This window comes from Martes martes (genome assembly GCF_963455335.1).
Source record: "Martes martes genome assembly, chromosome: 14".
NCBI classification, from domain to species: domain Eukaryota; kingdom Metazoa; phylum Chordata; class Mammalia; order Carnivora; family Mustelidae; genus Martes; species Martes martes.
In genome coordinates this window covers 24666982-24694328 of record NC_137902.1, presented here as the reverse complement: position 1 = coordinate 24694328, position 27347 = coordinate 24666982, and the positions used below count along the sequence as shown (strand labels likewise).

The 27347-nt window shown below is 56.3% G+C and overlaps 1 protein-coding gene across 1 annotated transcript in view; it reads right to left on the bottom strand.

The window, feature by feature from the left end:
• Positions 1 to 711: 711 nt before the first annotated feature.
• The window catches only part of COL17A1 (collagen type XVII alpha 1 chain), a 52313-nt gene continuing 25677 nt past the window's right edge, over positions 712 to 27347 (bottom strand). Inside the window, exons 16-56 of the mRNA XM_080822720.1 lie at positions 27108 to 27152; positions 26028 to 26210; positions 25235 to 25456; positions 24907 to 24936; positions 24695 to 24721; positions 23291 to 23317; positions 23127 to 23189; positions 22299 to 22403; positions 21544 to 21606; positions 20899 to 20934; positions 20290 to 20343; positions 20015 to 20050; positions 19507 to 19542; positions 18881 to 18943; positions 17686 to 17721; positions 17350 to 17421; positions 16509 to 16535; positions 15552 to 15587; positions 13641 to 13676; positions 13326 to 13406; positions 12016 to 12051; positions 10475 to 10528; positions 10302 to 10343; positions 10094 to 10147; positions 9369 to 9428; positions 9013 to 9039; positions 8704 to 8736; positions 8551 to 8616; positions 8205 to 8255; positions 7567 to 7692; positions 6682 to 6819; positions 6122 to 6187; positions 5678 to 5782; positions 5278 to 5367; positions 5063 to 5173; positions 4466 to 4612; positions 3859 to 4218; positions 3125 to 3262; positions 2812 to 2874; positions 2572 to 2652; positions 712 to 2185 (exon numbers count right to left, since the gene is read on the bottom strand). Of these exons, the coding sequence (XP_080678846.1) occupies positions 2133 to 2185; positions 2572 to 2652; positions 2812 to 2874; positions 3125 to 3262; positions 3859 to 4218; positions 4466 to 4612; positions 5063 to 5173; positions 5278 to 5367; positions 5678 to 5782; positions 6122 to 6187; positions 6682 to 6819; positions 7567 to 7692; positions 8205 to 8255; positions 8551 to 8616; positions 8704 to 8736; positions 9013 to 9039; positions 9369 to 9428; positions 10094 to 10147; positions 10302 to 10343; positions 10475 to 10528; positions 12016 to 12051; positions 13326 to 13406; positions 13641 to 13676; positions 15552 to 15587; positions 16509 to 16535; positions 17350 to 17421; positions 17686 to 17721; positions 18881 to 18943; positions 19507 to 19542; positions 20015 to 20050; positions 20290 to 20343; positions 20899 to 20934; positions 21544 to 21606; positions 22299 to 22403; positions 23127 to 23189; positions 23291 to 23317; positions 24695 to 24721; positions 24907 to 24936; positions 25235 to 25456; positions 26028 to 26210; positions 27108 to 27152 (3179 nt within the window). The 3' untranslated portion in view covers positions 712 to 2132. The remainder of the gene's footprint in view (positions 2186 to 2571; positions 2653 to 2811; positions 2875 to 3124; positions 3263 to 3858; positions 4219 to 4465; positions 4613 to 5062; positions 5174 to 5277; positions 5368 to 5677; positions 5783 to 6121; positions 6188 to 6681; positions 6820 to 7566; positions 7693 to 8204; positions 8256 to 8550; positions 8617 to 8703; positions 8737 to 9012; positions 9040 to 9368; positions 9429 to 10093; positions 10148 to 10301; positions 10344 to 10474; positions 10529 to 12015; positions 12052 to 13325; positions 13407 to 13640; positions 13677 to 15551; positions 15588 to 16508; positions 16536 to 17349; positions 17422 to 17685; positions 17722 to 18880; positions 18944 to 19506; positions 19543 to 20014; positions 20051 to 20289; positions 20344 to 20898; positions 20935 to 21543; positions 21607 to 22298; positions 22404 to 23126; positions 23190 to 23290; positions 23318 to 24694; positions 24722 to 24906; positions 24937 to 25234; positions 25457 to 26027; positions 26211 to 27107; positions 27153 to 27347) is intronic.

The window sequence follows — 27347 nt, the reverse complement described above, 5'->3', positions numbered from 1 at the left end:
TTGGAAAGGTAAACGAAGTAACTAAGGACCACTCTGCTCAAGTGTGATTAATATAAGGGTAAGAATCAATTAATGGGGATCTAATACTTGAGCCCCCAAAGCTACTATTACAAAAATAACTTGATTCGGCCTTTAAACAGTTAAAAAAGGTGAGATGCAGTCATTTATACACAAGAACTTTTCATTACATAGTGAAAAGTTTGAAATTCTGAAGGTCTTATGAACTCATTTTGTAGAATTCCCATGCTGATTTGTAGCAGGTAGCGGTCAGGTTGTGGTAAAGCTGGCCAGCGGACCACACACAATGTTTGGTGCCTCACCAGGTGTTGCTGCTAGCAGTTTCAATGCACAACTAAATGGTATGTTTTTTCCCAGGATAATAATGTGAGGTACTTGGAAGAGACCACATGGAAAGCAAACTATCCAGACTTGTAGAAGGTAGACCTAGAGAAGTTGATTCATTTTAGTCCCATTTTTAAATGATCCAGAAGTGGAGAGTTAACGCTGATCACATTTCACAAGTTGGCCCAGTGTAGCCGTCTCTGAGGTTGAGTGATTTTACTTTGCATTTCTGTGGGGCTTTTGATATTTGTGCATTTTTCTTTTAGGGAGTTTTGGTCGTTGGTCAAACATACATTGTTATGTGCACCCTACAATCAAAATTCTTTTGTTCCAGGATAAATCACTCCATTAATTGCAAATAATCTTATTGCCCATCTGTTGCATATGTGTTTATTTCAAATAGTGTATGTTCAGGGAAAACCTTCAGATGCTTTGTAATCTGTCCAGAGTGAGTTAGTAGTTGATCAAGGTCTCCCTTTAAAATCTTGGTGACCAAACAAATGCCAAAATCTGTGTTCCAAACACAAAGAGTTTTGTTTTCTTCTATGGTAGTATGAAGAGTTCATAGCATATGGCTGACCACAAACTTTCTTTTCCCCTTTATCTTTCCCTTTCTTGCCCTTTGGTTTTCTTTCCCTCTTTTTCCTTCTTACTCGTTGTCTTCATTTTTCATTCTTTCCTTGTCTCCCTCTCCCCTTTTCCCACCTTTGCCTCTCTCTTCCCCATTTTCCTTTTCTCTTTTATCTCTTTCCTTTTTTTCCATTTTATTCCCTTTTTCATTCCCTTCTGTCTCCTTGTCTTTCTTTCCTTTTGTCCTGCCTCTGTCTCCATCTGCATCCCCCATTTCTCTTTCCTACTTTGTCTCCCTCCCCCTTCCTCCCCTTTTCTTTTTCATTCTATTTCTTCCTCTCACTTTGGTTAGATGGATCACACTAAACATAATATTAAGAAAAATTTAATGGGAAATTTTTGCAATTGAAATGACTTTTCATCTAACAGACCACATACATGTTTTAGATACTGAAAAGTGCTTAAAAACCAACTCCGCCCAGTGCCCTATGCCATTTCCCAACATCGAGTTTTCTATTTTCCTTCCTTCTTCACAGCCCGTCCCCCCTCCCCCCTTGCTGTGGTCTAGTTCAATAGAACACCTCTCTAAATGCTAGCATGCCCCTGTAGAAACAGACCATACCTACAATCAGACTTTCTAAGCAAGTGGGAATAGGATATGTGGTGAGAAATGACTATTAGAAACCCTGTCACCACTTCAGGGGAAGTGAATTTCTTAATTTTTTTCAGTTGCAAGAATTGCTTCTTAGCCAACTCCTTTCTATGACTAGAGAATGCAGAACAAACAGGGAGGAAGGAGCAGACAGCACAGCCTCTCAGTGATAACCAGAACACACCGCATCCCTGTCTTCCCTTCTCTGGCTCATTCGTAGGCAAAGCTCAAGGACTCCTAAGCCTACTTCTAGGTGCTGGGCGTCCCTGGGCTGCAGCTAGAACTAAGAGCTAAAGCAGCCCAGGGCTCAGGTCGCTCCAGCAGAGCAGCCAGGCTTGAGCTCTGCAGCTGCGGCTGCTGTAGCGGCATGCTGTGGAATGGTTCAGGTTTCCACTGGATGATATGTCTATACAGAGAATGTTCCAGACTAAAACAGGTGTTCTATTTAACTGTCTGGCTGTGCTGTCGCAGTAGGAAGGGAGCCTCCAGCTTCCGCCCTCTGGAGAGATGCTGACCCGAGTGCCATAAGCCACTGCAGGAATTGGAGCCAGGGGCTGCTCTTCCAAGCTCATGGCTTGATGGCGATGCTTCTCTTCCTCCGCCCCACATAGACTTGGTCACCTGGAAGTTAGAAGAGGAGGAGGAAGTTAAATATCTTGTGGCCTATGGGCCTTCAGCTTGAGCAGTTATATAGCAACTGTGACAACTGCAAAACAGGCTTGAAAGATGAACTCTTTTGTAAGACTTGGTGTATTTAAATTGTTTACCCTATTTCATCACCAAGTGGTTAAGCTGTTCTCTTTTCCTGCTCTTTTCTGCTTGAATTGGCAGTCTCTTTCCTTTCTCCCTAGCTGTTCATGTCATTGTTATGCAAATGATGCTGATGGCAGCATCTGCCTGTAGTAATTGGCATTTGCCTTAATTTTTCAGGCTTGCCCTGGAACAGATTGCCTACTACTCTGAGCATCAGCCTCCCAGCACTGCAGAAACTGGCAGACAAGGCTTACCTTTGTCTCCTTTTTCTCCCTTGTGCCCTCGAGGCCCGGGTGGCCCAGGCCGACCTGGTGGTCCTGCGGGGCCCTTCTCACCTGGGAGTACAGAGAGGGCTGTGCTTAGTCAAGTGGGGGCTTGGGGCCTGGAGAGGCCACACACATAGGTTCCTAAACAGCACTGGCAAGGGGGTGGCTTCCCAGCAAGAGGGGGTGGTTACACAGGATCCTGGTGACTGTTTCCCTGCCACCACTTACCTTTGGGTCCTTGGGTGCCCACCTCTCCTTTCTGGCCAGGGGGGCCTGGAATGGCTCCATAAGCTGCAGGGGGAGAAGACTGGCCTCAGACAAGCGGTCACTCTAGAGCTTGAGAGGTAAAGGGATTTGTTCAGGGAGGCACAGGAAGGGAGTGATAGAGTTAGGACCCAAAGAAAACAAAGTAAATCAGAGTTTATCAGATTTTTCAGCCTATCGGGTGTTCACAGCCCGAGGTTTTTCGGGAGACTGGTTTCTCCCATGGGAGACTGTGCAGCAAAGTGAGCGTCGGGAAAGCACCAGGAGCTGCCCTTACTTCGGAAAAAGTCCATGAGGTCCTCGGTCACATTGCTGTAGGCAGAGAAGACCTTGCTGATGCCGGGGGGGCCCTGGGGCCCTGGCTGGCCCGGTGGGCCCTGGACAGTGTAGGCCATCCCTTGCAGCAGACCCTGACCTGTGAAGCACCAGAGTGTGGGCACAGGCAGCAGAGTCCCTCAGCCCCCTCCTCACAGAAAAGAACCCTCAGATTGCCAGCGTCCCACTAGACGAGGTGGCAGCAAGGGATAAGCCCTGTTAGCCTCTTTTGTTGGCCTCCCCCGCCCCCCACACTGTGGACTGGCCCGGTACTCTGCTGCCACAGCCTTTTATCAGAGGCTTGCTGATAGTAAAGCTGTGCGGAGAAGGTACAGGGAGAGAGGACTTCTTAACCAAACAACCTTCCCTCAGCCCCACCAGAAACCATCCTTGTCATAAAGACTTTTCAGAGCCACCACTAGTTAGCTGGGGAAGCAAGTCCAAAGATCCCAACATGCCCTGTTCTCCATAGCACAGGCCCTGTCCTGACTGGGGCTCCTGAACCAGGCTGCCTGTGACTTGGGTCTGGGCCTCCTGCCTTCAGTCCCTGCCCATCTGATTCGAGAAGTGCTGTCCCCACAGCCTAGGCATTCCAAAAACAAGAGGGTGAGCTTCTGGAGCCTATAATTTGAGCTGCTCACAGACTCCCCGCCTCCACCCTCCCCACAGCACCGAGGCCTACGGGTCAGAACTTACGTTGCAAGCTCTCAGATACCCGAAGAGCCAGCTCGTTGTAGTCCAGACCTCCAGCAAAGCCAGCTCCGAACAGTCCACCTTCACCACCGTACATGCCACCTTCTGCTGCTCCCCCATAGCCTCGGTCCAGGCCCATGTCCAGGCCAAAGGCCCCCCCTTCACCAAGGGAGCCTCCACTGGATCCTCCTATGCCCATGGAGGAGCTGTAGGAGGAGCCCCGACTGACTGACGCGCTGTGAGAGGAGGACCTGCTGTCCCTGCTGTAGGAGCCGTCCATGGACACGAGGCGGCTGTCCCCAGGTGGCCCCTGGGGTCCTGGAGGGCCCGGTGGGCCCACGATGAAGCTCCGCACATCCGGGCCTGCAGGAAGGAGGCCGTGTTAGTGGGGCTTAGGTCTGGGGATGGAGAGGAGGGAGTGAAGAGGCCTCTCCCAAGGTCTCACGGCCCCGAAGCAGGATGTGAACCTTAAGGCACTGGCACTGGAGTAGGAGTGCTGGCGAGGAAGCACGTGGGCTCTCCCCGCATTTGGCATTTGGCCCCCCGTGTTCGTTCAAGCACCAGCTGCCCTCTCCCAGGGAGGAGCAAGGTCTGGGAAGGGGGTACCTACTCGTGAGGTAGCTGATCAGTTCACTCCGGAAGCTGTCGCTGTTTTCGGCCGCGTAGGTTGCCAGAGCTCCCGAGACCCCTGGAGGCCCTCGAGGACCCGGAGGCCCAGGAGGGCCTGGAGGGCCAGGGATGGAGGACACACCAGCAGCTGAATGGAGGCCAGAGAAAGAGAAAGGTCAGGGATGGCCCAGTGGGGAGGCTGAGTTCCCAGCCTGTACTCAGGAGTGCAGCGCCTCTTGGAAAGAAGGGGAGGAGGGAATACCGGGGGCCCAGCTCCTGGCATTACCCTGGAGCCACTGCTCAGACCTGCCTTTCCACTCCCAGTTTGGAGCCTCACTCAACCCAAATCCCATCCCCCCTCCCCCGTTCCCCTGCCACACGATCACACTTCTGTTCATGACACACACTCTTCATGACTTCTCTAAGGGCTGCACCTGGGAGTATGGTCTCTCCCAACCAGTCCCCTTGTCATAGCTGAACGCACCTCAGAAGCAAGGGTGTTGCTCTCCAGGACCTAGCCCTGTATGTGCTTTAAGAGGACTGGGTGACCGGTCCAACAGTTTAACTCTCTATGGCTGCCCTCCTCCCTGAGCCTTACTGTGCAGGTAAGAAGAGAGGTCCTCCACGCTGATGCTGGACCACACGTTGCCTGGGATCCCTGGGGGCCCAGGGGGACCAGGGGGCCCAACGATGCCTCTGTATTCAGACCCTGAGACACCAAAGAAGAGGACAGAGTCCGTGGGGGGTCTGGGCCAAGGGCCTCTGCCTTCCATCCCCAAGCCACGTGGACAGATGGCTCCTGACCAGCCTTACCTTGAAGCAAGGAAAGGAGCTCTTCATAGGACGTTCCTGGCAAGCCAGGGGGTCCCGGGGGGCCAGGAAGCCCAATGCTGATTCCAGAGCCTGAGGAACAAGACCCCAAGTTGTGACAGATTCACACTGCATGGGTGTATGCGAGGTGTGTGTGAACTCCGTACAGGACAGTGGCCCAGCCACTCACTCCTGGCTTCCCTGGCCAGGCTCGGCAGGCGACCTGCTCTGGGGCCACAGGTGGGAATGGCTCTGAACAAGGCCCAGTCCCTCTAGGCTTGGAGCCACCTGGCAGGGGAACATCAGGGGCCAGTGCAGACAAGTTCAGTGCCCCCCCCTCGCCCCCCCAGGGCCCTGCTGACCATCTGCCTGCAGTGGGCAGGCCAGGAGGGCAGACACTCACTGGACATGTAGCTGAGAATGCGACTGCTCAGCTCGGCGTAGTCCAAAGACTGGAGGGACCAATCTCCAACCAGATACTGACGCAGATACTGCCTCACGTCATCCCCTGCAAGGACAGGCTGCACTGGCGTGGGCCCTCCCCAGGCCACAGGGCTCCCGCACCACCACGCAGCCATAGCTAGATCCGCCCCCACAGGCTGGCCGGGGAGTTCTGGGATCTCAGTCCACAGAGCGGAGCTTCCAGGTACCTAATAAGGCACCTGCTGGTTACCTAGCACTGGGGATGGGGACATCTGCTGCCCCCGTTCCCGTGAGTATGGACTCAAGGGGCCAGGACTGAGGAGGGGCACCTCCTCCCTTTGCAGCCCTCACCGGGCTCAGCTCAGACCTGGATCAGCTGTACCTCCAGAGCCCCCACCCACAAGCCCACGCTGCGGGCACTCACGTTTTAGCACAGCCAGGATGTCCTCAGAAGAGATGGAGGCGGAGGAGCTGATGCTGTACCCCGAGGCTGTGGGGAAGGAGACTGTGTTACCCGCTCAGCAGGACTGAAGCACCCCCTCTCCTCGCTGCAGCCCCACCAAGACCAGCCAGCCAGCGGGTCCATTTGCGGAAATGAATCAATGGGGGCAGGAGGGGCTGTTGGGGATGCGTGGAAAAAGACCAAAGATGGTTTTGGTTTTGTGTTTGTTTTGTTGGGTGAGAAATGAAGTTTGTCTTCCAGAGTATGCTTTAGCCCAACTCCTGCCAGATCCCGCCAATGTTGTTCCCTTTTCACACCCTTAGGACACGTCTGTTCATCACAAAAAGGCTCATTCAGCGTGGCTCTGCAGTGTGGCCTCTTCTTAACCTGAGCAACCCCTTCTTGAAGCTCAATCCCAGTGGCCCGAGAGCCATGAATTCAGAACTGAACTCCACATCCAGAAGGGCAAAGTAAGTGCAGGTGCTCTGAATCAAAGTGACCAAGGGCAGGAGGGGTCATTACAGGGGTGGGGCGAGGCTTACTCTGCAAGTAGCTCCCGACACGGCTTGCCAGCTCTGAGTAGTCAAAAGTCTCCCCCGCAATGGTGGTGACAGGCCCTGGGGGACCGGGTGGTCCAGGGGGACCCTGAACTCCAGAGAGATAGGCCCGAATGCTGTCGCCTGCCAACAAAGAAAGCAAAGTCAAGCCTGTCCCCAAGAGGGCATGTCTTCCCCACAGAGATGACCTGAAGCACTTGGTGGGATGCCCTCCCCACCACATACATGGCCCAAGACGGGGCCAGCAGGAAGCCTAGACTCCTGGCTACAGATAGAGAAACTGAGGCCAAGCCCTGCGCTGGGTCAGGTGCTACTTGAAGACTGAGGACAATGAGGCTCTGACAAAGCTCTGTGCCCACATTCTTGGGCTTCACAGCCTCACATACATGGGGAGTACAGGGATGAGGTTGGGGGCGTACATTTGTGTGAAAGTGTGTGTGTGGCTGTTTGCACATGTGGACAAGCATGTGAGTGTGTGGGTGAGGACCGGACCAACCTGTATGGCGAGCGGTGAGAAGGCGGGTGTTAGGGGAGCGCATGGATATGCGGTCCTGGCTGCAGGGTGGATTTCTGACCTAGGCTTGGCCTGCACACTGCTGTCCTCTGCCACACGCATGCACGCGCGCACTCATGCACACGCAAGCACACCCCTCTGGCTCTGCTCGCCACCTCCAGCTCCCACCCACTCCCCTCCCCCACCGCCCCGCACTGGTACAGGCAGTGGGACCTGCCATGTTTACTTACATAAGGAGGAGGAGACTGGAGGCTTCCTGAAATAGCCGGGCTCCAGAAAGCACTGGAGATGCCCCAGCCAGAGCAGACACACGCGCACACACGCGTGCACACACACACTCAGACCCCGGTACTCACTCTGCATGTACTCAGAGATGTACTGCTGGATCTCCCGGCCAGAGCTGCTGATGGAGCCTGGAGGCCCTGGGGGGCCTGGGGGGCCTGGGGGGCCTGGCATGAACATTGTGCTTGACGACGATCCCCCTACAGGAAGGAAAGCCTTCTGAGTCTACTAAGAAAAGCCCACCAGAGGGTCAGAGAAGGGCCCAGACACTACTTCCACAGCCCAAGGACAGAGGATGTCTCTTAGCAGGAGAAAGAGGATGGTGGCGAAGAGGAGGGTCCCTCCAAAAAGAGAGGAAGGGAGTGCCTGGAGCAGCCATGTCTGAAAGGGGCTCAGAGTTGAGCTTGCCCAGGCCAGACCCTCCCTTCAGCAACCTGCTCACTACCCCAGAGGCTCCCTCGCCTCCGAGTACCCCTGGCTCCAATGTCTGTTCTGTTCATCATTGCCCGTCATTATCCACCTTGCTGGGCAAGGTCCTCCCCTCCCACCCCCACCAACTTAGAACCATCATAAAGGCAGCACCGAGGCCTAGCACGTGGAGAAGAGACCTGATCAACACTGAATCGTGGGTGGGTCTGGAGGGGACTGATGAGTGAATCCGTGTCCTTGCTTTAATTAGGGGAAAAGAACTCTGGTCACCTTTGGTTCTTACCTTGAGAGAGACCACCAGGAATGCCAGGAGCCCCTGGGACCCCAGGATCACCTGGAATCCAAAACGAGAGGCGCTGTTGGCATCCCCTCCTCCAGGAACCCTGCCCTGGTTAAGCCCAACCTCGTTTATCCCCATGTGACTCCACAGCTGTCCCCTGTCTCTCTGTTTCTGCAGTGCCACCACAGGCTCCGTTCAGGCAGAGGTTGTCCTCACGTCCTCATCCCCCTCTCCCTCCAGCCTCGCCTTCCTCCCAAGCCTTTAGCATGAGTGCTCCCTGCCTTCTGTTCGGACTTTGGGTGGCATTCTTGCGCTGAGGCCTGTCTTCTTGGCTGTTCTCCTCACTGACCTTTGTCCCCCTTGGGTCCCCGGGGGCCGGGTGGTCCCTGCAGGTTGAGTCCGAGGGAACTGGAACCTGGAAGCCAACAACACACAGAGCCGTCAGCCAGGGCTGAGGGGCTCCAGTCAGAGCCAGCAGTGGGGGCGGGGGCTTAGCACTTACCGGAGGTGGAGAACCCGGGGAGGCCTTGCTCGCCTGAGGGACACACCGGAGAGGGGCCAGTCAGCTACGCTCCTCCCTCCTCCCAAGGCCCAGCCCTCACCCCACGTTCCCTCCCAAGGCTCCCCAACCTACAGCTGCCACGGGCACACACACCGTGCACACGCCTTCCCAACCATTCAGACGCCCACATGTCCACCCGCATTTGGACAAAACGCATTCACAGGAAGCTCAAGGCTCTCAGAGGATCAGCTTTTGCCACCCCCAGCCCTCCCCCACCCCACATTTTGTCTGATGCCAGCTCTACTATACCTTGGTGTCCTCGGGGGCCTGGGGGGCCTGAGGGAAGGAGACAGACAGGGGTGAGATACATACCTACTGGGTGCCGTGGCTTCAAGGGGCCTACAGGGGTAGGGCTGGGGCTCTGTGCTGGAGCAGACATGGGGCGTGGGGCTCCTCGCGCCTCTGCTCCCAGCAGGCCAGCCCCTGCCGAGGCGGGGGTTCCATGTGGAGCTTCTACCCACTGTGACCCTCACCCCACACTCCTGCCAGCCGAGCCCCTGAGGGGATGCAGGAGGACACACACGTGTCCCAGGTCGTCCCGCCTCTCCTGGTCCCCTTGAGCAAGCAGGGGCACACAGCCTTCTGTGCCCTGAGACAGGACTCACCTTGGTCTCCCTTGGGGCCAGGGGGTCCCGGGGGGCCGGGGGGCCCTGAGAAGAAGGTCTCTGCGGAGGAGAAGGAGTTTGGAGTGCGGGCACCGTGGTACTTGTGCGACCACAGCACCCGGCACGGAGCCTGGCACACTGCAGCTGCTCCCTCCGCGCTTGTCAGAGGCACGGATAAATAAACAGATGGAGAACCAGAAGGTTGGGTAGAAATGTAAATGAGAGAAAAAACTAATAGGGATGGTTGGATAGAAAGATGGCGGAGTGGGTTTTCCACGAGGGACAAATTCTGGGCTAACGTTTGCTCAGGAGTTATTTCCATATGTTTCTGTGTCGTACTGTCAACATTTATCTCCTTTCACGTGTGTGTCCTGTCTGCTTATCAGACCAAGTCTTCCCAAGAATGGAAACCAGGTGCCCAGTCACAAACCAGTCAGCCCAGAAGCTCCCCAAGCGCAGAACTGGCTCCCTCCCCTCGAATAGGTTAGTAGGCGCACTCAGGGTGGCTGAGCTGGTATGGATTCCTGTTCTAACTGCAGAACTCCTGCTCTATGGAGTTTATGCAAACACCCTGTGGTAGAAGGTCCGAAGGAGGAAGCATGGTGAGCAGGTCAGGAAGACAATATGCCTGTGACCACAGCACATCCTGGAGCCAGGGCTGAGGTGGAAAATGGGGTGGGGATGGGGGTGGCGGTGGGGGCGGGGGCTTGACTCTGTAACATTACCTGAATTGGTCAAGAGAGATCCCGGTGGGCCTGGTGGGCCTGGCAGGCCTTCTCCTAGATAAAAGAACCACCAAGACTTTATAAAGTCCAGTCATGGACCAAGATCCCTCTGCCCGGGAAAAGTGGCAGGGAAGCTCTTTCCTGAGAGCCAGGCCTGGGCTCTGGGCACCATGGTCTTATGTCTCTCACCAAGGAGCTTAGCTCTCACCTGCTGGGCCTCGGGGTCCTGGCGGGCCTGGAATGGAAGGTCCTGCAGAAGAGAACAAGCAAGAGGCCATGCTGAACTCGGGGAGCTGACCTATGCTATGAGCAGGATCTCAGCTTCCTAAGTGCCATGTCCCCCACAATTCCCCACCTTCCAGTGACCCCTGAGATGCTCACCTGGAGGCCCAGGTGGTCCAGGTGGGCCTGGGGGACCTCGTAAATCAAGACCTTCTGTGGAGAGAACAAAAACAGAAATGAGCGGAAACTTTCACGAGGCTGTTCTCTGCCGGCCTCACCCCTCATTAGGATCGTTAGTGCCAGGGCCCCGCGCCCCACTCACACCCTCACACCCCAGAGGCCGGCTCTGAGTCATGGTGCAGGGCCCTCTGCTAGCAGTGCTCCTCGCTCACAAGCAAGGGAGGCCAAGGCCACAGGCAGACACCCTGAGAGCTAAGTACGAGGCTTTGGGATCAGTCCAAGTTCAAGCTCCTGCTCCGCTCCTTCCAGCTGGTGGCTTTGGGTGGGTTCTCAATCTCTTTTGGCCTCTGTTTGCTCTTCTCTAAACCAGAGGCTTAAGACCTATGTCACAGGAGCCCCGTGCAGACCCAGGGACGTCCTGCGACATAAGTCTAGCACACAGTGACTGTTGGGCCAGGCTTGGCTATGGTCTTTGCTATTCAGCTGTTTAAGTGGGAGGCCCAGTACATGTTTGCAGGGACTCTTTAAACGACTCTGAGAGAACCCAGAACTCACCGTCCCAGGCCAGGCCTATGGCCAAGAACCCATGGAGCCCGGTCCCTGCTGAGTGGGGATGCAGGACTCCTGCCAGCCTAGCAGCCAGCTCACTTCAGAAGCCCTATGTGACCCCAGTTCCCCTAGAATCCCAAGAACCTCTGACAGCTGCCGCATCCCAGTGACTCACCCCCTAGAGCCGACAAAAGCCCCACTGTTGCTTTGAGGCCAGCATCGCCTTTCAGAGCCACTTGTCATTCCCGGTCCCATCGGGGCCCAGGATGACGCACTGGTCCAGCTGCTATGGGCCCCCAGTGCACCACCACCCATCCCGCTGCCGCCCCAGCGTCACCTCATCACTTGAGAACACGGGGGCACTCACGGGTGGAGAGGACCTCAGCGATGGAGCTGCTGCTGCCCACAAAAGATTCACCAGCAAGTCCTCTCTCCCCGCGTGGGCCTGTGTGAAGGACACAGGGTCACGTGAGCACCCTCTGCAGTGACCCCACCCTGCTTTCTGTCCAGAGGGCCTGGAGCCATGCAGGGGCGAGGGCCGGGGCTGGAGAGCCCGCTGGGAACATTCCTGTTTGCAGCCTCAACAGCCGCGGAGCAACTGGACCACCTTTTCCTAAACCCGTTTTTTGGTGTTTGGATAAATCACTCAACAGTGGCACAGTGATCGGGTCTGGTCACAAGAGGCGTGACACCCATGAAATAGCCAAGCTTGACCCTAACTGGGGGCCACAGAGCCTTGGTCCCCTGTCTGGAAGACCCCTGCCTTCTCAGAAACACAGGAAGAAGAGCGGTGTTTCCCCTTGCAGTTAAGGCCCAGCGAGGCCCTTAGGGAAGCACCAGGTCACCCCCTCACCTCCCTTCCCCAAATGTAGGTCTGTCACCTCACTTAGCGATGGGGTCCCAAGTCCAGCCTGGGAAGGAAGCCTTCCCCACTCAGCCCACAGTCCTTTGTTCTTGTGGGACCGACATACCTTGCTGTCCAGGGAGACCAGCTGGGCCCACAGGACCTAGAGATGAAGTCGGAAAGAAAAGGCTTTACCACACCTCTAGGGTTACAGTTCTAGAAAGAACTGAAGAAAGGGCAGGTCCCTGGGGAGACATGTAGCTTCCTCCCAAGGCACAGTACAGTGGCCCAAAAAGGTCAGCTTGCTTCCTTGAGAAAATAAGCAATTTGAGACCAGCTCTGTGGTCCATCCTGTGAAAGTTCCTTTCCTGAACCCAGGGTTCTGCGACCGGCAGGGCTACCCTCTCTGCCCACCCTCCCCCACCCCACCGTGGTTAGGGACTTTGCAGCACCCTCAGTATCCTCCTCTCACGGGAGGGAGCGTATCAGAAGGCTGATCCATACGTGCATTGGTTCTATTAAATCATCTACATCACTTACATGTAACATTTTTTAAATTAAAAAATAGCTGGGGGGGCGCCTGGATGGCTCAGTGGGTTAAGCCTCTGCCTTCAGCTCAGGTTATGATCTCAGGATCCTGGGACTGAACCCCCCATCAGGCTCTCTGCTCAGCAGGGAGCTTGCTTACCCCCCTCTCTCTGCCTACTTGTGATGTCTGTCAGATAAATAAATAAAATCTAAAAAAAAAAAATAGCTAGGGGCGCCTGGCTGGCTCAGTCGGGAAAGCATGTGACTCTTGATCTCAGGGTCATGAGTTCCAGCCCCACATTGGGTGTAGAGATTATTTAATTAAAAAAAAAACAAAAACAAACAAACAAAAAAAACCCTTAAAAAATAGATAACACAATCACAGGTAAAAAGTATCATCTATAATCCCTTAATTTGTAAGCATTTCATTTTCTTACAGCATCTTTTCTCATCTTGTAAAAACACAGGTGCAGCCTCAAAGGACATGCGCTTCTCAATAACGGCTCGAAGGCTTTGTGGTTGCGCAGCGATGGCACTGTGGTTGGACAATGTGGAGAGGGTTTCTCCGGATGCCTAGCATTTTTGTTGCCCTTAATGCATTTTATCCAATTGTTTTCCAAAAGGCAATAAATCGAAGTCACACACAAGCTCCAGAGGCGGAAGGACGAGGGCCAAGCTGTGCCTCTGCTGCTTCTCAGCCGAGGGAGTCCTGGCCCTGCCCGAACCGCCACGGGTGTGTGGGGGCCTGGTGAAGCAAGGCCTGTGGGTGCATGGGGTACCTGCTAGGGTGTGATGGGCACTCACTAGGCTGGGCCAGAGGGGGCTTCTTACTCTTCTTGGGGTTTAGGATTTGAGCCAACACTGCTGTCCTTCAATGCAACCTCAGAGTAAAGCAAGAAAACGACTGACCTGGGGCACCTGGAGGTCCTGGTGGTCCCATGGCTCCAGGAGGCCCCGGCGGGCCCGGGACAGTGATCGTCGATGACCCCTCTGAAAACCGAAAGCACATGAACAGGGACCCTCAATCTTCTTGCTCAGAGGCACTTGGCCCCAGCCAGCCTGTGGGCAGATCAGGCTGGGGCCTCCTGCCCCCATGACCTCGACCCAAGAGCCCTCCCCCCAGCTGCCAGAAGCCCTGACTGGCGCTGCCTGAGGGTGCCAAGGCAGAGCCAGGGGAGATGCCCAGGACACGAGAAGAAGGACCACCCTCCCGGGCCTGCCCACCTGAGGTCACGATCCTGCCTGGAGCTCCAGGTTCACCTGGGAGGGAAGGAAAAGGTGAACAGTTATTCCCAGGATCAGTTAGTGGCTCCATAGATCACTTCCAAGTCTTCTGATCAAGTGTGAGAGCCACTTCTGCGCCTCCCACCCTTAGGCTAAAGGCATTTTAATGACTCGCAGGGGAGCTCGCAGGATGCATTAAGCCCAAATCTCAGGGCCAGAAACCCTGAGGCCACATCAGGCTTCCGGGCCCACATCAGCTCTTGGGAGCAGCTGGGTCTCCACGTAGGGGCTTCCTCGGAGGTAGGAGAGTCTCCCTTTCTGCCAGGCCGGAGGGAGGCTGATGAGGAGTCATCCCCACTCCCAGGCCGGGCCTCGCAGGCTCTTACTGGGAGCTGCCTCAGACGGAAGAGTCCCAAGAGACCAAAGGACAGAGGCCGAGAGCCTGGGAGGGACAGCCTGGTCCGTGCAGTGCCCCTCAGGATGCTAATTCCGGGGACATTAGTCACAGGCTGTGCAGAGTAGACTGTGGCTGGTAAGTCTGGAGGAGCTTGAGCTACACGGGGGTTGAGAGAGCTCTTTCCTACCTGTAGCTGAGAGGGTTGAAAATGCAAATGTGGGTGGAGGACTTCCAACAAGGGGGTTCGGGTTCCCACTTTCCCAAACTTATGGACCACCGGACACTGCCTCCATGAGGCACCTCTCGGGACTGGAAATGGACAGACTCCAGGGAACTGAGTGAACAGAGTTGAGGACAAAAAACCCTTCCCCTGGGAGCTCCTCAGGGGCCTCTTCTGTCATTTCCCATGATCTGTGGGCAAGCCCATCACCTGCACCATGATGGAGAGGGGGAAGACCCTTAGAGGAAGCAGAGCGTGGTTCTGTGCTTCCTATCTGCCATTTCCTGGGGTCAAGGTCAAGAGGAGAATCTGAAATCCCTCTTGGACAGGAAGTCAGAGGCCCTAGAGAAGGAGAGGGTGTCTGGTATCCTCAGAGATCCTCAATCCATGAATAGATCTATAGCTCCAGAGGTTAGTCCGCCTGGGATGCAGGAACCCAGCTGTTATCATTTTGGAATTACATTAATTTGTCCCAAATGAACTTCCTGGCCCAACTATTCATTGGCAATAGTTTCTGGAAAGTAGTAATTTCATTCCTAGGGTCTTCCCAAGATGATAGTGACTGCTCATGTCAGAATAGCTCCACGGAATGTCAGGATTGGGGACAGGAGAAAGACTGATAAAGAAAGACTTTATCCCTGGACTGGCTCGGGTTTGGTATCTAGGGGTTGCAGAACTGGACAATGGCAGAGGAGTGGAGCAGGACAAGAGTGTCCCCTGCATGTGGGGTTACCACGCTGGCTCTGATCAGACCCCTTCAGAGGACTTCCCCCTCTTGGAACTTAGACCTTGCCATCTGAGGGGCATCAAGGTGCTTCTCCTCTGCTAGAAAAGGTTGTGGGGTGCACAGATACATGGAGGCCTGCGTGAATGAAAAGGACGAAGGAAGTCCCTGCCCAGGGAAGGGTCACACTGTGGGGGACCAGCCCTAAGCCAGGGAGACAGAATATGAACAGGGATATTTTAGAGGCAAGCCAGGAGATGCAAAGGCTCTGAGAGGCAGCACCCTTCCAGCTCCTGCTCCAACAACGGCCTGGAGATGCCTGGTATCAGGAAGGGTGCAGGATGGAGGCAGGAGATAGGAGGTGTGGGTGCTGGGCTCTAGGATTCAGGACTCAGTGGATCTGAACGAAGGAGTTCATAGCTCCCCAGTTGCACTGCCTTCTGCTAAAACCACTAGATGCCACTGTTGATCCAGATTCTGGCCAGAGAGGGGCTCCCTCCTGCCCATCTCTCCCTTCCTGCAAAAATGGCTAGTAAAAAGAACGAATTTCTGAACTGGAAAACCACTTACCTTTAGCTCCTGGTCGGCCAGGGGTACCAGGAAGTCCTGACGAGAGGAAAACAAGTCAGTGGGGATGCTGGAAGACCTGCAATTCCAGACCCCGTGGCGGTAATGGCCATGGGCTGCGCCATGGCCCCATGGAGACCCCAACAGAGCCACCTGCCTTTGCCTTCTGCTGTAGTCTGGGGGCCCCTCAGGGCCTCCTGCTCTGAGCCCTTCTCCCTCTCTGGGAAATGGGACGGCCGCTGGGCTTGAGGGAGGCAGAGGCCCGCGGAAGCAGCTTTGGGGGATCCCAGTCAGTCTGGATTATGAGCCCCACTATAGCCTGCAAAGCAGCCATGGTCCCCACATTTCCCAGCCGTGAGGGGAGTAAGGGCTGGGCTGCTTCTTTCCGCCTTGCTTTTGTCTGTTGCGCTCTACCAGGAAGCATGTGAAGGAGGCCCGTGCACTCAGCTAGTGGGGGGAGACCTGCTGCTTGATTTTACTTCACATCTTCACCTAATTTCCTTTAGGAGTTGGGGCTGGGCACGGTGACAACTTCTCAAATCCAAATGCCAGTGCAACTGTGGAACAGACTGCCACTGAAGTTGTCCGAGGGACACTGGGCCTGTGCATGCAGGGAGCCCCCTTTCCTACCCTGCCAGTGAGAGAGGGGGGCCTCCATGGGGCCAGTGCAACTCCTGTGCTGGGGATTCCTTGGAGCTCCTGCAGCCCGTACCAGACAGACCGAACCGGCCCATGGTTTAACTTCACTTTTCCACAAGGGCTTTCTAGATTGTTTTGTGTGTATTTTTCCTTCCTCAGGTGTTTAAGACTCACAGTGAAAGGACCTGAACCAATCTGTGGGGGTCAGGGGGCCGCAGGGAGGAGAGGAAACCCCAAGGTGACTGGTGAGGCATTTGCCAAAAGCTGGAAGCAGGAGGCTGGGCAGGTGTCATCTGGAGGTGGGAGGGGCCCATGACTCACCCTGAGGTCCTTGGGGTCCGGTGAGACCTATGGAAAAGAACGAGAGGGAGAGAGAGATGGATGAAGGGCTGAGGAGCCACAACCTCAGCCGAGGGAGGACAGACTCCAGGGTCCTCTCAGCACTGGACAAAGTGCTGTTTGGACTCTGCAGTGACAGGACCATTGCTCCATCAGGCGATGGTTCTTAGCCTGCTTGGGGTCACACACTCCGGCATCTGAGAGCCAAGAACCAAGCAAGCTGATACACTCATGCTGGCCCCCCAAGATTCCCTCCCTCGGTGCTCCCTATCTAAGCGCCCACCGAAGGAGCCAGGCGGCCCCCCGGCCCGGAGTAGGCCCCTTGATTGAACGCCCCCCTGCCCTTGCGGCTCTCTGGGCTTGCTTTGGTCTGACCTCCTGTGACCGGTGGCTCTTGCTCCTACTGGGCCTTGAGCAGAAACCCTAATGGCCCCTCTTCTCAGACTGGAGGGTATTTGGTGAGGGCCCAGGGATGGCCAGAGGGGAGATGGATAGTGGTGCTCAGAGTAGCAAAATATGGATGGAAATGGCCTTAAACTCTGCAGTTTTTAAGACATTCCTTGCTCTTGTCTAGAATTCATTTTCTGTTAATCTGTCAATTGTCCATCTCTGTTGTCCAGATCACCAGAGTTGGTGACTCAAAAGTGTCAGAACCTGCAGTCACTGGACACAGCACAGGCCAGCTGCTGCGACAGCTGAGATGCTGGAGGAAAATGGGATAAGGCACGCGCATTGGGGCGTATGCACATGGACATGCACACACACACACACACACACACACACACACACACACACGGCTGTGGCTCCCTCTTCCCTCTGTTACCTGGCTTTCCTGGGTCTCCAGAAGGCCCTTGTGGTCCTCGGGTTCCAGGCATCCCCATCAGACCTTGTTCACCTGAAGACAGCATGAGCAACATAGAAAGGTTTTCCTTTTAGGAAAGCTGAAGCAGCCAGCATATCTGAACCTCTGGTTTCTTGGGGTTTTACTGAGGAACTTGCTGGCAGGTGGAAAGGAGAAGGGGAGTAAGACTTGGGCCTTCAGAGTCCACATGATGTGTGCCCTGCTGGCATGATGACTCGGGGGATTGGGCACGGCCTGCTGGGACATGGGCAGGACAGGCCTGGCAGGGAGTGTGAGGAAAGCAGGACAGTGACCCACCTCTTGGACCTTGGTGTCCATCGGGGCCAGCGGGTCCTAGGAAAGCAAAACCACAGCTCATCAGTTACCCCAGGGAGTGACTTCGGGCCTCCCTCCCTCAAATGCCCTGCAGCCTCTCAGCAGGTTGTCTCCCAGCTGGGAGCCCATGTGGCCCCTCCCACAGCTGCCAACCGTGGAAGAAGCCTCATCTTTGGGACCCCCCTCGGCTGCCATGTTCTCCCTGGCCTCTTCCCCTCAACCAGGAATTGTGTATTTTCCTGCAGGGAACTCACAGGTCAGCAACTCTCTGTTGCATCCCCAGGGCCTACTGTGAGACTCCGCTCACACCAGATGCTCAGCGCATGTCTGCCTCGTTCACTCAAGGTCCTGGGAATCGAGGTCCTCCAAGCTCTCCTCTCCTCTGGGCATTACGCTAACCTCTGTCTGAAGGGGCGCCTGCCCTTTCTCCCCTCTCCCCCCACCTTTGTCTTTCCTCACTCATGTTGCCTCTCCATGGAGTTTTCCACACTGACCACAACGCAATCTTCCTTACTTTCTAAGGCCACATGAAATGCCCCTCCTTCACCTCTCTGGCTGGAAGGACTCTTTCTGCTGTGCTCTCCTAGCCCTCTGTACCTCCGGGCACCTGTCACCTTGTACGAGCTTTGTCTTCCCTCGTGGGAGATAAAGCATCTGACCTGCCCCACGCGGCAGCCTGTGGGTGTCCAGAGCTTTCTCACTTTTAAATGAAGAAGCAGCAAACACACCACAGCCCCATTGGTGGAGCTCAGACCCTTCTGGGACTTGGTGCAAAATGCCCCTCGGAGGGTCGGTGGCCAGCTTCCACGTCCTGGATGACAAGCACTTTGCTAAGCATCGGGAGAATGCTTAAGCCCTGGATCTGGCCAGGACGCCCGCTCTGGAGGACTGGGGCCCGCAACGCTGCGGGTCCCAGAGGACCTCGATACTCGTCTGTCCTCCCCAGTGGCCAGAGAGGCTTAGAGGCAGGGACCAGCGTACATGGGCCACTCACCCCCCAGCAGTGAGAAACCCAGAGACGACTGCCCGGGCCCCGCAGCAACCTGCACACAGGCCCTCTGGCAGGGGCCGGCAGACTGGGGAACAGGAGAGGCAGCTCCAGAAGCAGGTGCTCAGCTCTGCGGCCATGACGACCGGCAGGGCAGACCCATGGCATCCGTTCCTCTGAGACACTCACCGACTGCTCCTTTGGCTCCAGGCTCACCCACAGCACCAGGCAGGCCTCTCAAGCCTGGCTCACCTGCGAAGGAAACAGGCCAAGCTGCCTGGAGGCCTCCAAGAGACGCGTGCTAGACACCTACAGGAGGCTCCTCTCTCCCTGCCCTCCCCCAAGACCGCCACCTGCCCAGCCAGGGAGCTTGAGGTGACCAGCAGGGGTTGGGGACACAGCCTCTGCTTAGCGGCAATGGTCAGGGTCCCCAGGCAGGTGTGGACACACGTTTTCCATCATTCAAGGTGGCAGGAGGGTAAGTGGATGAGAGGCTCCCAAGCCTCTGCGACTTTGGGAAGAGCGTCATTGTCCCCACGGGATCCCCCCCAAATCATCCAAGACAACCAGAAACTCCCTTTTCTGTTCCAAATGTTTACCATCTGGACTACGCATACATTATGATGCTGGCTTCCACTCCCTTCACTATTTTATCTTGTGTTGTTTTTTGTTTTGTTTTCTTAGATTACAGGTTTTCTGGAGGTTTTTAGACAGAGATACTGTCTCATGCTTCTGTGGTTCTTTCTGCCTCCAGAGCCCAGTGGATTTGCTAGAAGTCTTTAATGGATCACAGCAGATGCCTGTGCAAGACTGACCTGTGAGGCCTCGGGGTCCTTTCTCTCCCTGGTCACCTGAAACAAACACGGGGCAGGGCAGGGTGGCAGGAGCATTAGTCGGGAGCCAAGAAAACCCCCTCACTCAGCGGGAGAGAACCCCGGTGTCGAGCAGTTCTGTGCCCATGAGCCTCGGTCAGGAGGATGATGGTGAGGACTGGGCACTGGTGAACCAAGGAGCAAGCCTGCCCTCCCCCCAGGGTCACCCACAGACCGCCCCCAGCCCTACTGGCACTCAAGTGGGTGCCACGGGTACAAGGAGAACCAGACTACAGGGCACATGCCTCAAACCTGTATCCCGGCCCCCTGTGGACCACCCGACCATAGTGCTGTGACATGGCATCTATTTCTCCTCTTCCTGCCTCAGTGTCCCTAGGTGAGAGGCTGGGCTGGAATGGGCCCTCACACACACCCCCAGACTCTGAGGCAGGGGTCCCTTCTGGGTTCCTAGGAGTCAAGTAATAGGGCTGTTTGAGCAGCAGCAATGTACCTTTGGGTCCTGGTGACCCCAGGGGTCCTTTGTCACCTGAAAAGATAATAGGCAACTCTGTGTAAAGAGCCCTGGGGTGGGGAGGAGCGGTGACCAAGCGAGGGCAGGGTCTGTGTGTGCAGACAGGCTCTCCCGCCATCCTGACCTCCCTGTCAGCCTGCACCAGCCACTGGTCACAGCTGCCAGACCCTCCCGGCCCCCCAGACCTCCTCCTTGAGTGAGTGGCATCTACAGGGCGACATCCCCTCCCCCTCCAGGCCCTCTCCCAAGCTTACCTTTGATACCAGGAAGTCCAACTTCCCCTCGGAGCCCTTGGGGACCTATCGGGCCTGCAAATGAAGGAAACCACACAGGTAGATGAGCGGCCCCGGCTCTGGGGCTGAGGGGTATGCGCACAGGCACGGACGGTTATGGACGTGCAAACACAGGGGCACACGCACCCTGGGGCAACATTGGGGGCTTTCTCCGCAGATGCCTCCCCACATCCCTGCTCCCTCGTCCAGGGCCAGCTCCCAGCCCGTGTTACCAGGCCCTGGGTAGGGAGTGGGGTGGACACACACAGAGTGGGACCTGGGCAGAGACAATGGCCTGCAATATGGTGTGCGCCGCGGCTCCAGATTCCCGTGGCGGCAGAGGGGCGCGGGCTCCCAGGGAGGAGGTGGTGCAAGGACTCTGCTCGGGAGCAACAGGAGGGGACTGCCTGCTGCTGGAGCTGGGTCGGACTGGATCTCACTGGAAGCACTGGGAGCCGGACCTCAGCTTCAGGGGATGCACGTACGGGCTCACTTTATAACTACCTCTTTTGCTTTAAAAAAGGCTTTTCCCTTAGGCATCCCTTTTCTTTCCCCAGAAAGAGCATCTGTTTATATAAACAGCACACTGACCTGGGACACCCCGTGGGCCAGGAGAACCGCTGGAACCTGAGAAGGACAAGACAGCCACCATCAGGGGCAAGGCACAGGCCAGGGAGGTCCGACCCTCCCTGCGGGGAGGGCAGGGGGTGGTGCTCACTCCCAGGTGACCCCACGTCAGTGGGTCTGAGGGTGACCCAAGTGCAAAGTTCTCCTTAGGGAGGCAGCTGCAGTTGGTGCGACCAGTCAGAGTAAAACATCTGGGCCCGGGCAGCAGTAGGGAGGACAGTTGGCCACATGGGCGTCAAACTGAGAAGGCCCCATTCGCCTTGAGTTGTCCACACATGTTGCTTCTGAACAAGTGTGTCTGGGCACCAGTCAGGTGTGGAACTTGTCTGACTGTGGATTTCTTGGCCCATCCACCCAGTTAGGGGCCACATAACGGGGCGCCACTGGAGAGAGATGGAAATATGGTCCCAAATTTCCATGAAGCCAAAAATACAACCCCAGTCCTGACCCCCAGAGACTGTTTTTCAGGGGGACACTCTTTGGGCCCACTGTCCTTGTGCAGGCCCGGGGCAACAGGTCCTGGCTGCCAGCATCCTAGTGCCTGGACTCTATAATCTATTCTGGTCCTGGACATGGCAAATCTGGGCACCATCCTGGCACCTGTCTTACCTTTGGGACCCACAGAACCTGGGACTCCGGGTGGGCCCTGAACACCAGGTTCACCAGCAGCCCCTGGGGAGAAAGGAGAGGCCCCTCAGTTTGGTTGCCCACCCAGCCAGGCAGTGCCATTTATGGGGGGACACTTCCCAGGCTGCTGGTGGCCTCTGATCCATCGTATACCTCCTCGAGACCACGAATCTGCAAAACCCCTTCAGTTTCTGCCCCCAGAGCCTTTATTCACGTTGCACGAGGTCTGGCACCCAGCGGGTGTGCGGTAATTGTTGCCTGGTTGAACAATATTTTTAAGGGAAAGTTGAACTAAAACTAAAGCTTCTTGCTCATGATCTTTTGGCGTTTTAAGCATTTCTGGTGTCTGTGCTTGGTTTCCCCTGACCAAAGCAGACTCATGATTAGGAATCTAATGTAAAATCTTCCCCACCTCCCCCAGGGCTGGGCTTGGGTCTCCTTCCCTGCCCAGTTCCAGCCACGAGAGGCTTAAGGACTTACACCCTAGCCTGTCTTCAGCCAGGCCCTGCTCTGCCCAGAGCCCTTCACCTCAGCCATGACTCTGCTTCTCCCCATGACCGTGACCGTGTTGTTTGTGGATTCCACGCCCTGCAGTTTCTTAACTTCAACCTGAACGCACAGCCTGGCCCACCTCCCCCATGAGAGCACAGTTTTTGCAGGACCTGGCACAGAGCCCAGCTTGAGGTAGGTGCTCAGCAAAAGCAAGTGAAAGGAAGAAGGAAGGAAGAGCCTCTTACCTCTGTCACCTTTCTCTCCAAACCCAGGAGGCCCTGGTTCACCACGAGGTCCCATGGGACCTTCTCGCCCTCTCTGGCCCATGGGTCCCTCCATGCCTGGCTCTCCTAAAGAAAGGACCAGCCATCTCAGAGTTCGGGTCTAGTACCACGGCTCAGAGCTCCAGCGGCAGCATCTCGCCGGCAGAACACCTGCCTGGAGCCTCTACACTGCTCTCCCGGCTTCTCCCCTTACCCCTGCAGCCCAGGCTCAACCCAGAAGCTACAGTGACCCTTAGAAAATCCAAGTGGATCACAAGCCACTTCTGCCCCAAACCTGCAGATGGCTTCTTAACTCACTGGGAGGAAAAGCTCAAGTGTTACCACACCCTCCCAGGCCCCACCCAATCAAGAGGCCCACCCCACCTCCGCCCGGACCCTTAGTCTTCTGGTGGGCTCCAGCCAGGCCCCCCTCCTCCCCCTCCCCACTCCTTGACCATGGCACACTCTTGCCCCAAGGCCCAGGGGAGTGTTTCCCCCAACTCCTCACCCCAGCTACCTCACCCCCTTCAAGTCTGCTCAAGTCTGTTCAAACGGCACCTGCTTCTCAGTGAGGCCTTCTCTACAGCCTTATTTAAATTTACCCCCTCGGCGCTCCCAGGGCCCTGTCTGGCTCTGTCTTCCCCATTTTACGATCCATGCCCGGCCCTGCTCTGTACTTCACTTATTTGTCAGGTCTGTGCACTTTCTCCCCGACCCAAAGATGTGGCCTGGCACACAGCAGATACTTAATAAACAGCTACTGAATCAACAAATGAGTAAGGAAACGAAAGAATGGACAGAGGTTCTTACCCACGCTGCCTTTTTGTCCCTTTGGTCCTTCCGGACCTGGGTGGCCCAGGAGCCCAGGGAGGCCTGTGGAAATACAAGACTACCTCAGCCCTGTTTTCCCCCTCGAACCAGGATCCAGGGCCGAGCCACCCACAACACTGGCCACACCATCAGAGGTTACGCACCTGGAGTCCCAGGGAGCCCTCGGTCACCTGTGGGGACAGAGAGAAAAGTGAAAAGTCAGAGGACTCGTGCCCGCTACCTCAAAGAGCCACTGGTAGGACTAGTTGGTTTGCCAACTTTAGTAAATATACAGGACGCAGATAAACACTAAGTATGTTTGTAGCCTAAGTATATTTGATGCGATATTTGCGACATAGCGACAAATGATTTCTCTGAAATTCAAATGTAACATCTTGTATTTCATGGCAACCGGAGAGTCAGGGACTCCAGGACCAGCTGTCCTCACATCCAGCATGCTCAGGAGCAGTGTGTGGCCTGCAAGCTGGAGCCCTCCGGACGGGAGCTCGCACAGTGACCCAGGTGAGGGGTGGGGAGCGTGGGGTCCAGGAGGGAAGTGGAAGCCATCGGATGGAGGAACGCCCATTCCTGCACTGGGCTCTCTCCGGGAGGAGGTAAAGCTGGGGATGGAGGGCCGCCCCGTCACCTTGAACAGTGGTTCTCAGAATGGATCATGCTCCCTCCCCTGGCCTCAGAACCACCTGGGTGAGCAAGACCCTGGACTCCCAGCGCCACCCACACCTGCCAGATCCCAGGTTCTGGGGGTGGGGCCCGGCCTCTGCTGGCACTTTTCTCTCCTACACACTGAAGCTTGCACACCCCACTCAGCTAGATCAAGGGGTGCTGCTGTGGTCATTGGGTTCGGAAAACTCTTCCACCCACGGGCCTGTCCCACTGATTGTCAACCACTTTTCTGAGGAAATAGATACATTTCCTATGGCAGATGAATGTGTGTCACACAAGTTAGCCCACAACTGTTTCCCAACTAAGACTGTGGGGCCCCCTTTCCTGGGAGTATGTCCCACCTCCTTGCTACACTGCCCTCTCCCCGAAGGCGGGTGGTGTTGCCCCTGCTGGATTCCCCCACAGGAACCCCCTTTCTGATTGCTGGGAGTCACTTCCAGCCTCCCCCACAAAGACCTCTGGGAGCAGGCTGCCCCGGACCTGGGTCATCAGAATCAACCTGTGGGGAGGAGGGAGAGATCCAGTTCCAGAGGATCTGATTCCTGGCAGGGCCCAGGAATCTGTATTTCTAGAAATTTCCCTAAGGATTATGTACAGTCCAGGCCCTTGAGCTGCCCTTTGGAGTTGAGGGAGACGCAGGCCCTTGATACATTCAGAGTCCTTGGTGGGGGAGTTCCGAGAACCCTGAGGAGGGATGAGGAACAGGGATGCCCCAGAGACAGAGAGCCCTGCTCTGTTACTAAATCCCCGAAAGCCCAAGGGTCTGCAGTCCCGACATGAGGAGAGTTGGCCAGGAAGACGGCGTGCGGGATGCAGAGCCTGGCTGACTGCCTTAAACCGGCCCTTACTAATATTCCAGGTCAAAAGCGCCCCGCTTGATTTACCTTTAGGGCCTTGACTTCCCATGTCACCTGAAATCAGACAGATAACGAGAAGTATGAGATGGGATGAGAACCCGAGGGCCGTTCTCAACCCTCCCGACAGACACTGTAAGATCTTTTCACTACTCATCCTTCAGTCTGGAAAATTTCCAATCAGAAACCCCCGTCCAAGGGCAGGAAAAGAGACCAGGGTCAAGGCTCAGTCTACCTAGTACCTTTCGGGCCGGGGCTTCCTCGGAGATTTCCTACAAGGGAAGGTACACCTGGAGTTAGTGGCACATCCCGTGTGTGTCACACACATGCACACACACGGACACACAGACATACATGAGGGGGACTGTGGTGGGAACTAGCACCCAGACTCGAAGGGGTGCTGGCTGTGTGACCTGGGGCAGCTCTCCTCACCGGGCCTCCAGGCCCAGGCGTTCCCAGCAGTCAGACAGGATGGCAAGGCCAGTCCCCCTCCCCTTGGGGCCCAGCCCCCAGGTCCCAGCCTCTACCCCACCCGCCGCAGGAGCAAATGAGGGGAACAAGGATGCTCACCGCTTTCCTGTTCAGCCTTCAGCTTGTCCCTCACGAACAGCCAGAGCACCTCCTGACTGTGGTGATCAAGCCCCAGGCCCCCCGCATCTGCTCCCACGCCAGGGGCGGTGCCCAGCAGCCGGTCCTTATTGGCACGATCCATCTTCTGGTCGTAGAGCAGGACGTTGCCCCGGCCCTGCTCCAGCGCGGCTACCCGCGCCTTCAAAGCCCGCACTTCCTCAGCTGCAATGTGGGGACGGGCTGTCAGGAGGCCTCCACATGGCCTCACCTGGGGCTCTAGGGACGTCTCGCCACAACCCCTACACACAGGACACCTGTCGTGATGAGCGGGGTTGGGGGGGCACGTGACACGGCAGTCAGGCGCTCAAGACACTAGGCCTGGGGGTCTGCCTCGTCCTGTGCTGTGGCCGCGGCACGGGCCCTCCTCATCCTCCTCCTCCTCCCTGGGGGTTAGGGTGGGGGCCACACAGAGGCCCATGCAGGGCGTGCAGAAGGTGCGAAGCAGCTCCGGGAAGGCCTGGCCTGGTTCCTAAGAGCCGCCCTGTGCTTGCTTGGCAGGCTGTTCCAGGCACAGAGGGCCCCGGGCTGGGAGCCAGGCTGGGAGCCACGCTGGGAGCCACACCAGGACCCCGGCAGCTGGGGGAACCCTGGCCAGGTGCCTCTGGAGCTCCATCTGCTCATTCACAGTAACGGGGGTCCACACCCATCCTCTCCAGTCCCTCTACCCTCCACACCGGGGACCTGCGAACTCCCACCCTCTGCACGGGCAGTGGGGCCCCCTGCGGGCACGTACCCAGAGCAATGAGGCCAAAGAGCAGCCCCAGGAGCAGCAGCCAGGTGAGCAGCAGGCCCAGCAGCCACTTCCACCAGCTGCAGCAGGAGCCGCAGGGGCACCAGGCGGGCGCCGCCCCCCACGGACCCCCACCGCCCCCGCCGCCGCCGCCGCCCCCCCCGCGGTGGTTGTAGTTGTGCATTTCTGTGGAAGACAAAGGAAGGGTAAGGTGAATGCAGTAGACTCGTGCCCTCTTCCCTCCCAATTCCCTAGGTAGGTTTTGGAGATTTCCTAGGGGCTGAGCGAATGCTGGTCGGGGCTGTAAGGCCCTAAAGGAGAAGCCGGGCTCGAGGATGGAACACAGGCCCGGCCGGTGAAGAGCATGCGCCCGACCAGCCTGGCTGTGCGGGCCAGAGTGGTTTCCTTTCTTATAAAATGGGGTTAAGAGCTTGCCTCCTTCTTAGGATGGTTGCTGGATGAAGGAGATAAGGCACTTAAGGTAGTTAGCACAGGACAGGGCACAAAGTTTAAAAATCCTGATGATGACCCCTGATTTCCTACCACCTCCTGCATTTGATTATGGCCAAACCCAAAGCGTTCCCATCTCCTCATCTCCGTTCCCACTGCTCCTTCTTTGTAATCCCTGCTGTGCCTGGAATTAAACTCAGGGTGGCCAGGAAGTTTTGTGGGTTTGGTTTGTTTTTAGTGGAAAGGGTTTTTAGTGTCTAAAATAGGCTGATAACCCTTGACCTGCTTCTCTCTCAAAACTGTGGAAGCAAGTGAGCCAACGTAAAGGGCTGGAGGTGTGCATGTGGTCTCGGTGGCCCTCGAAGCCCAGGTGGGGGGTTCTGGCTCCTGGCCTGCCGGGAGACCCTGGACCCTGGACGGAAGTGCCCAAGGGCACAGGCAGGGCCTCCTGCTGCAGCCCTGCTCCAGACCCCAGCCTGCGTCCCTGCCATCCTCTACCCTGCCGCCTTCCAGATGATTTAGAGGTGAGGCTCCTGTGTGCCCCAGCTGTAGGCGAGGGGGCGGTCATCCTTCCATTCATTACCACCAGCCCCATCAGTTCCTGTCCCCGCAGGACCTGCTGTTGTCACCCACCTGCGGAGGTGGCCTTGCCCTTGGTGGACACAGTCTTCACGTCTCCTGAAAGGCAAACACCAAGAACACAGGTTTGGACCTGAGCTTTTGAACTGCAGGAGCCCACAGGACAGCCCGTGAGCTGACTGTGGGCAGAACCTGAGGGAATGATGCCATCCCAGCAGCAGACATTCACTCACTCAGTCCTCGCTGATAACGTGTTTGCAACAATTCCATCGAGAAACACATGGCTTGACAAGC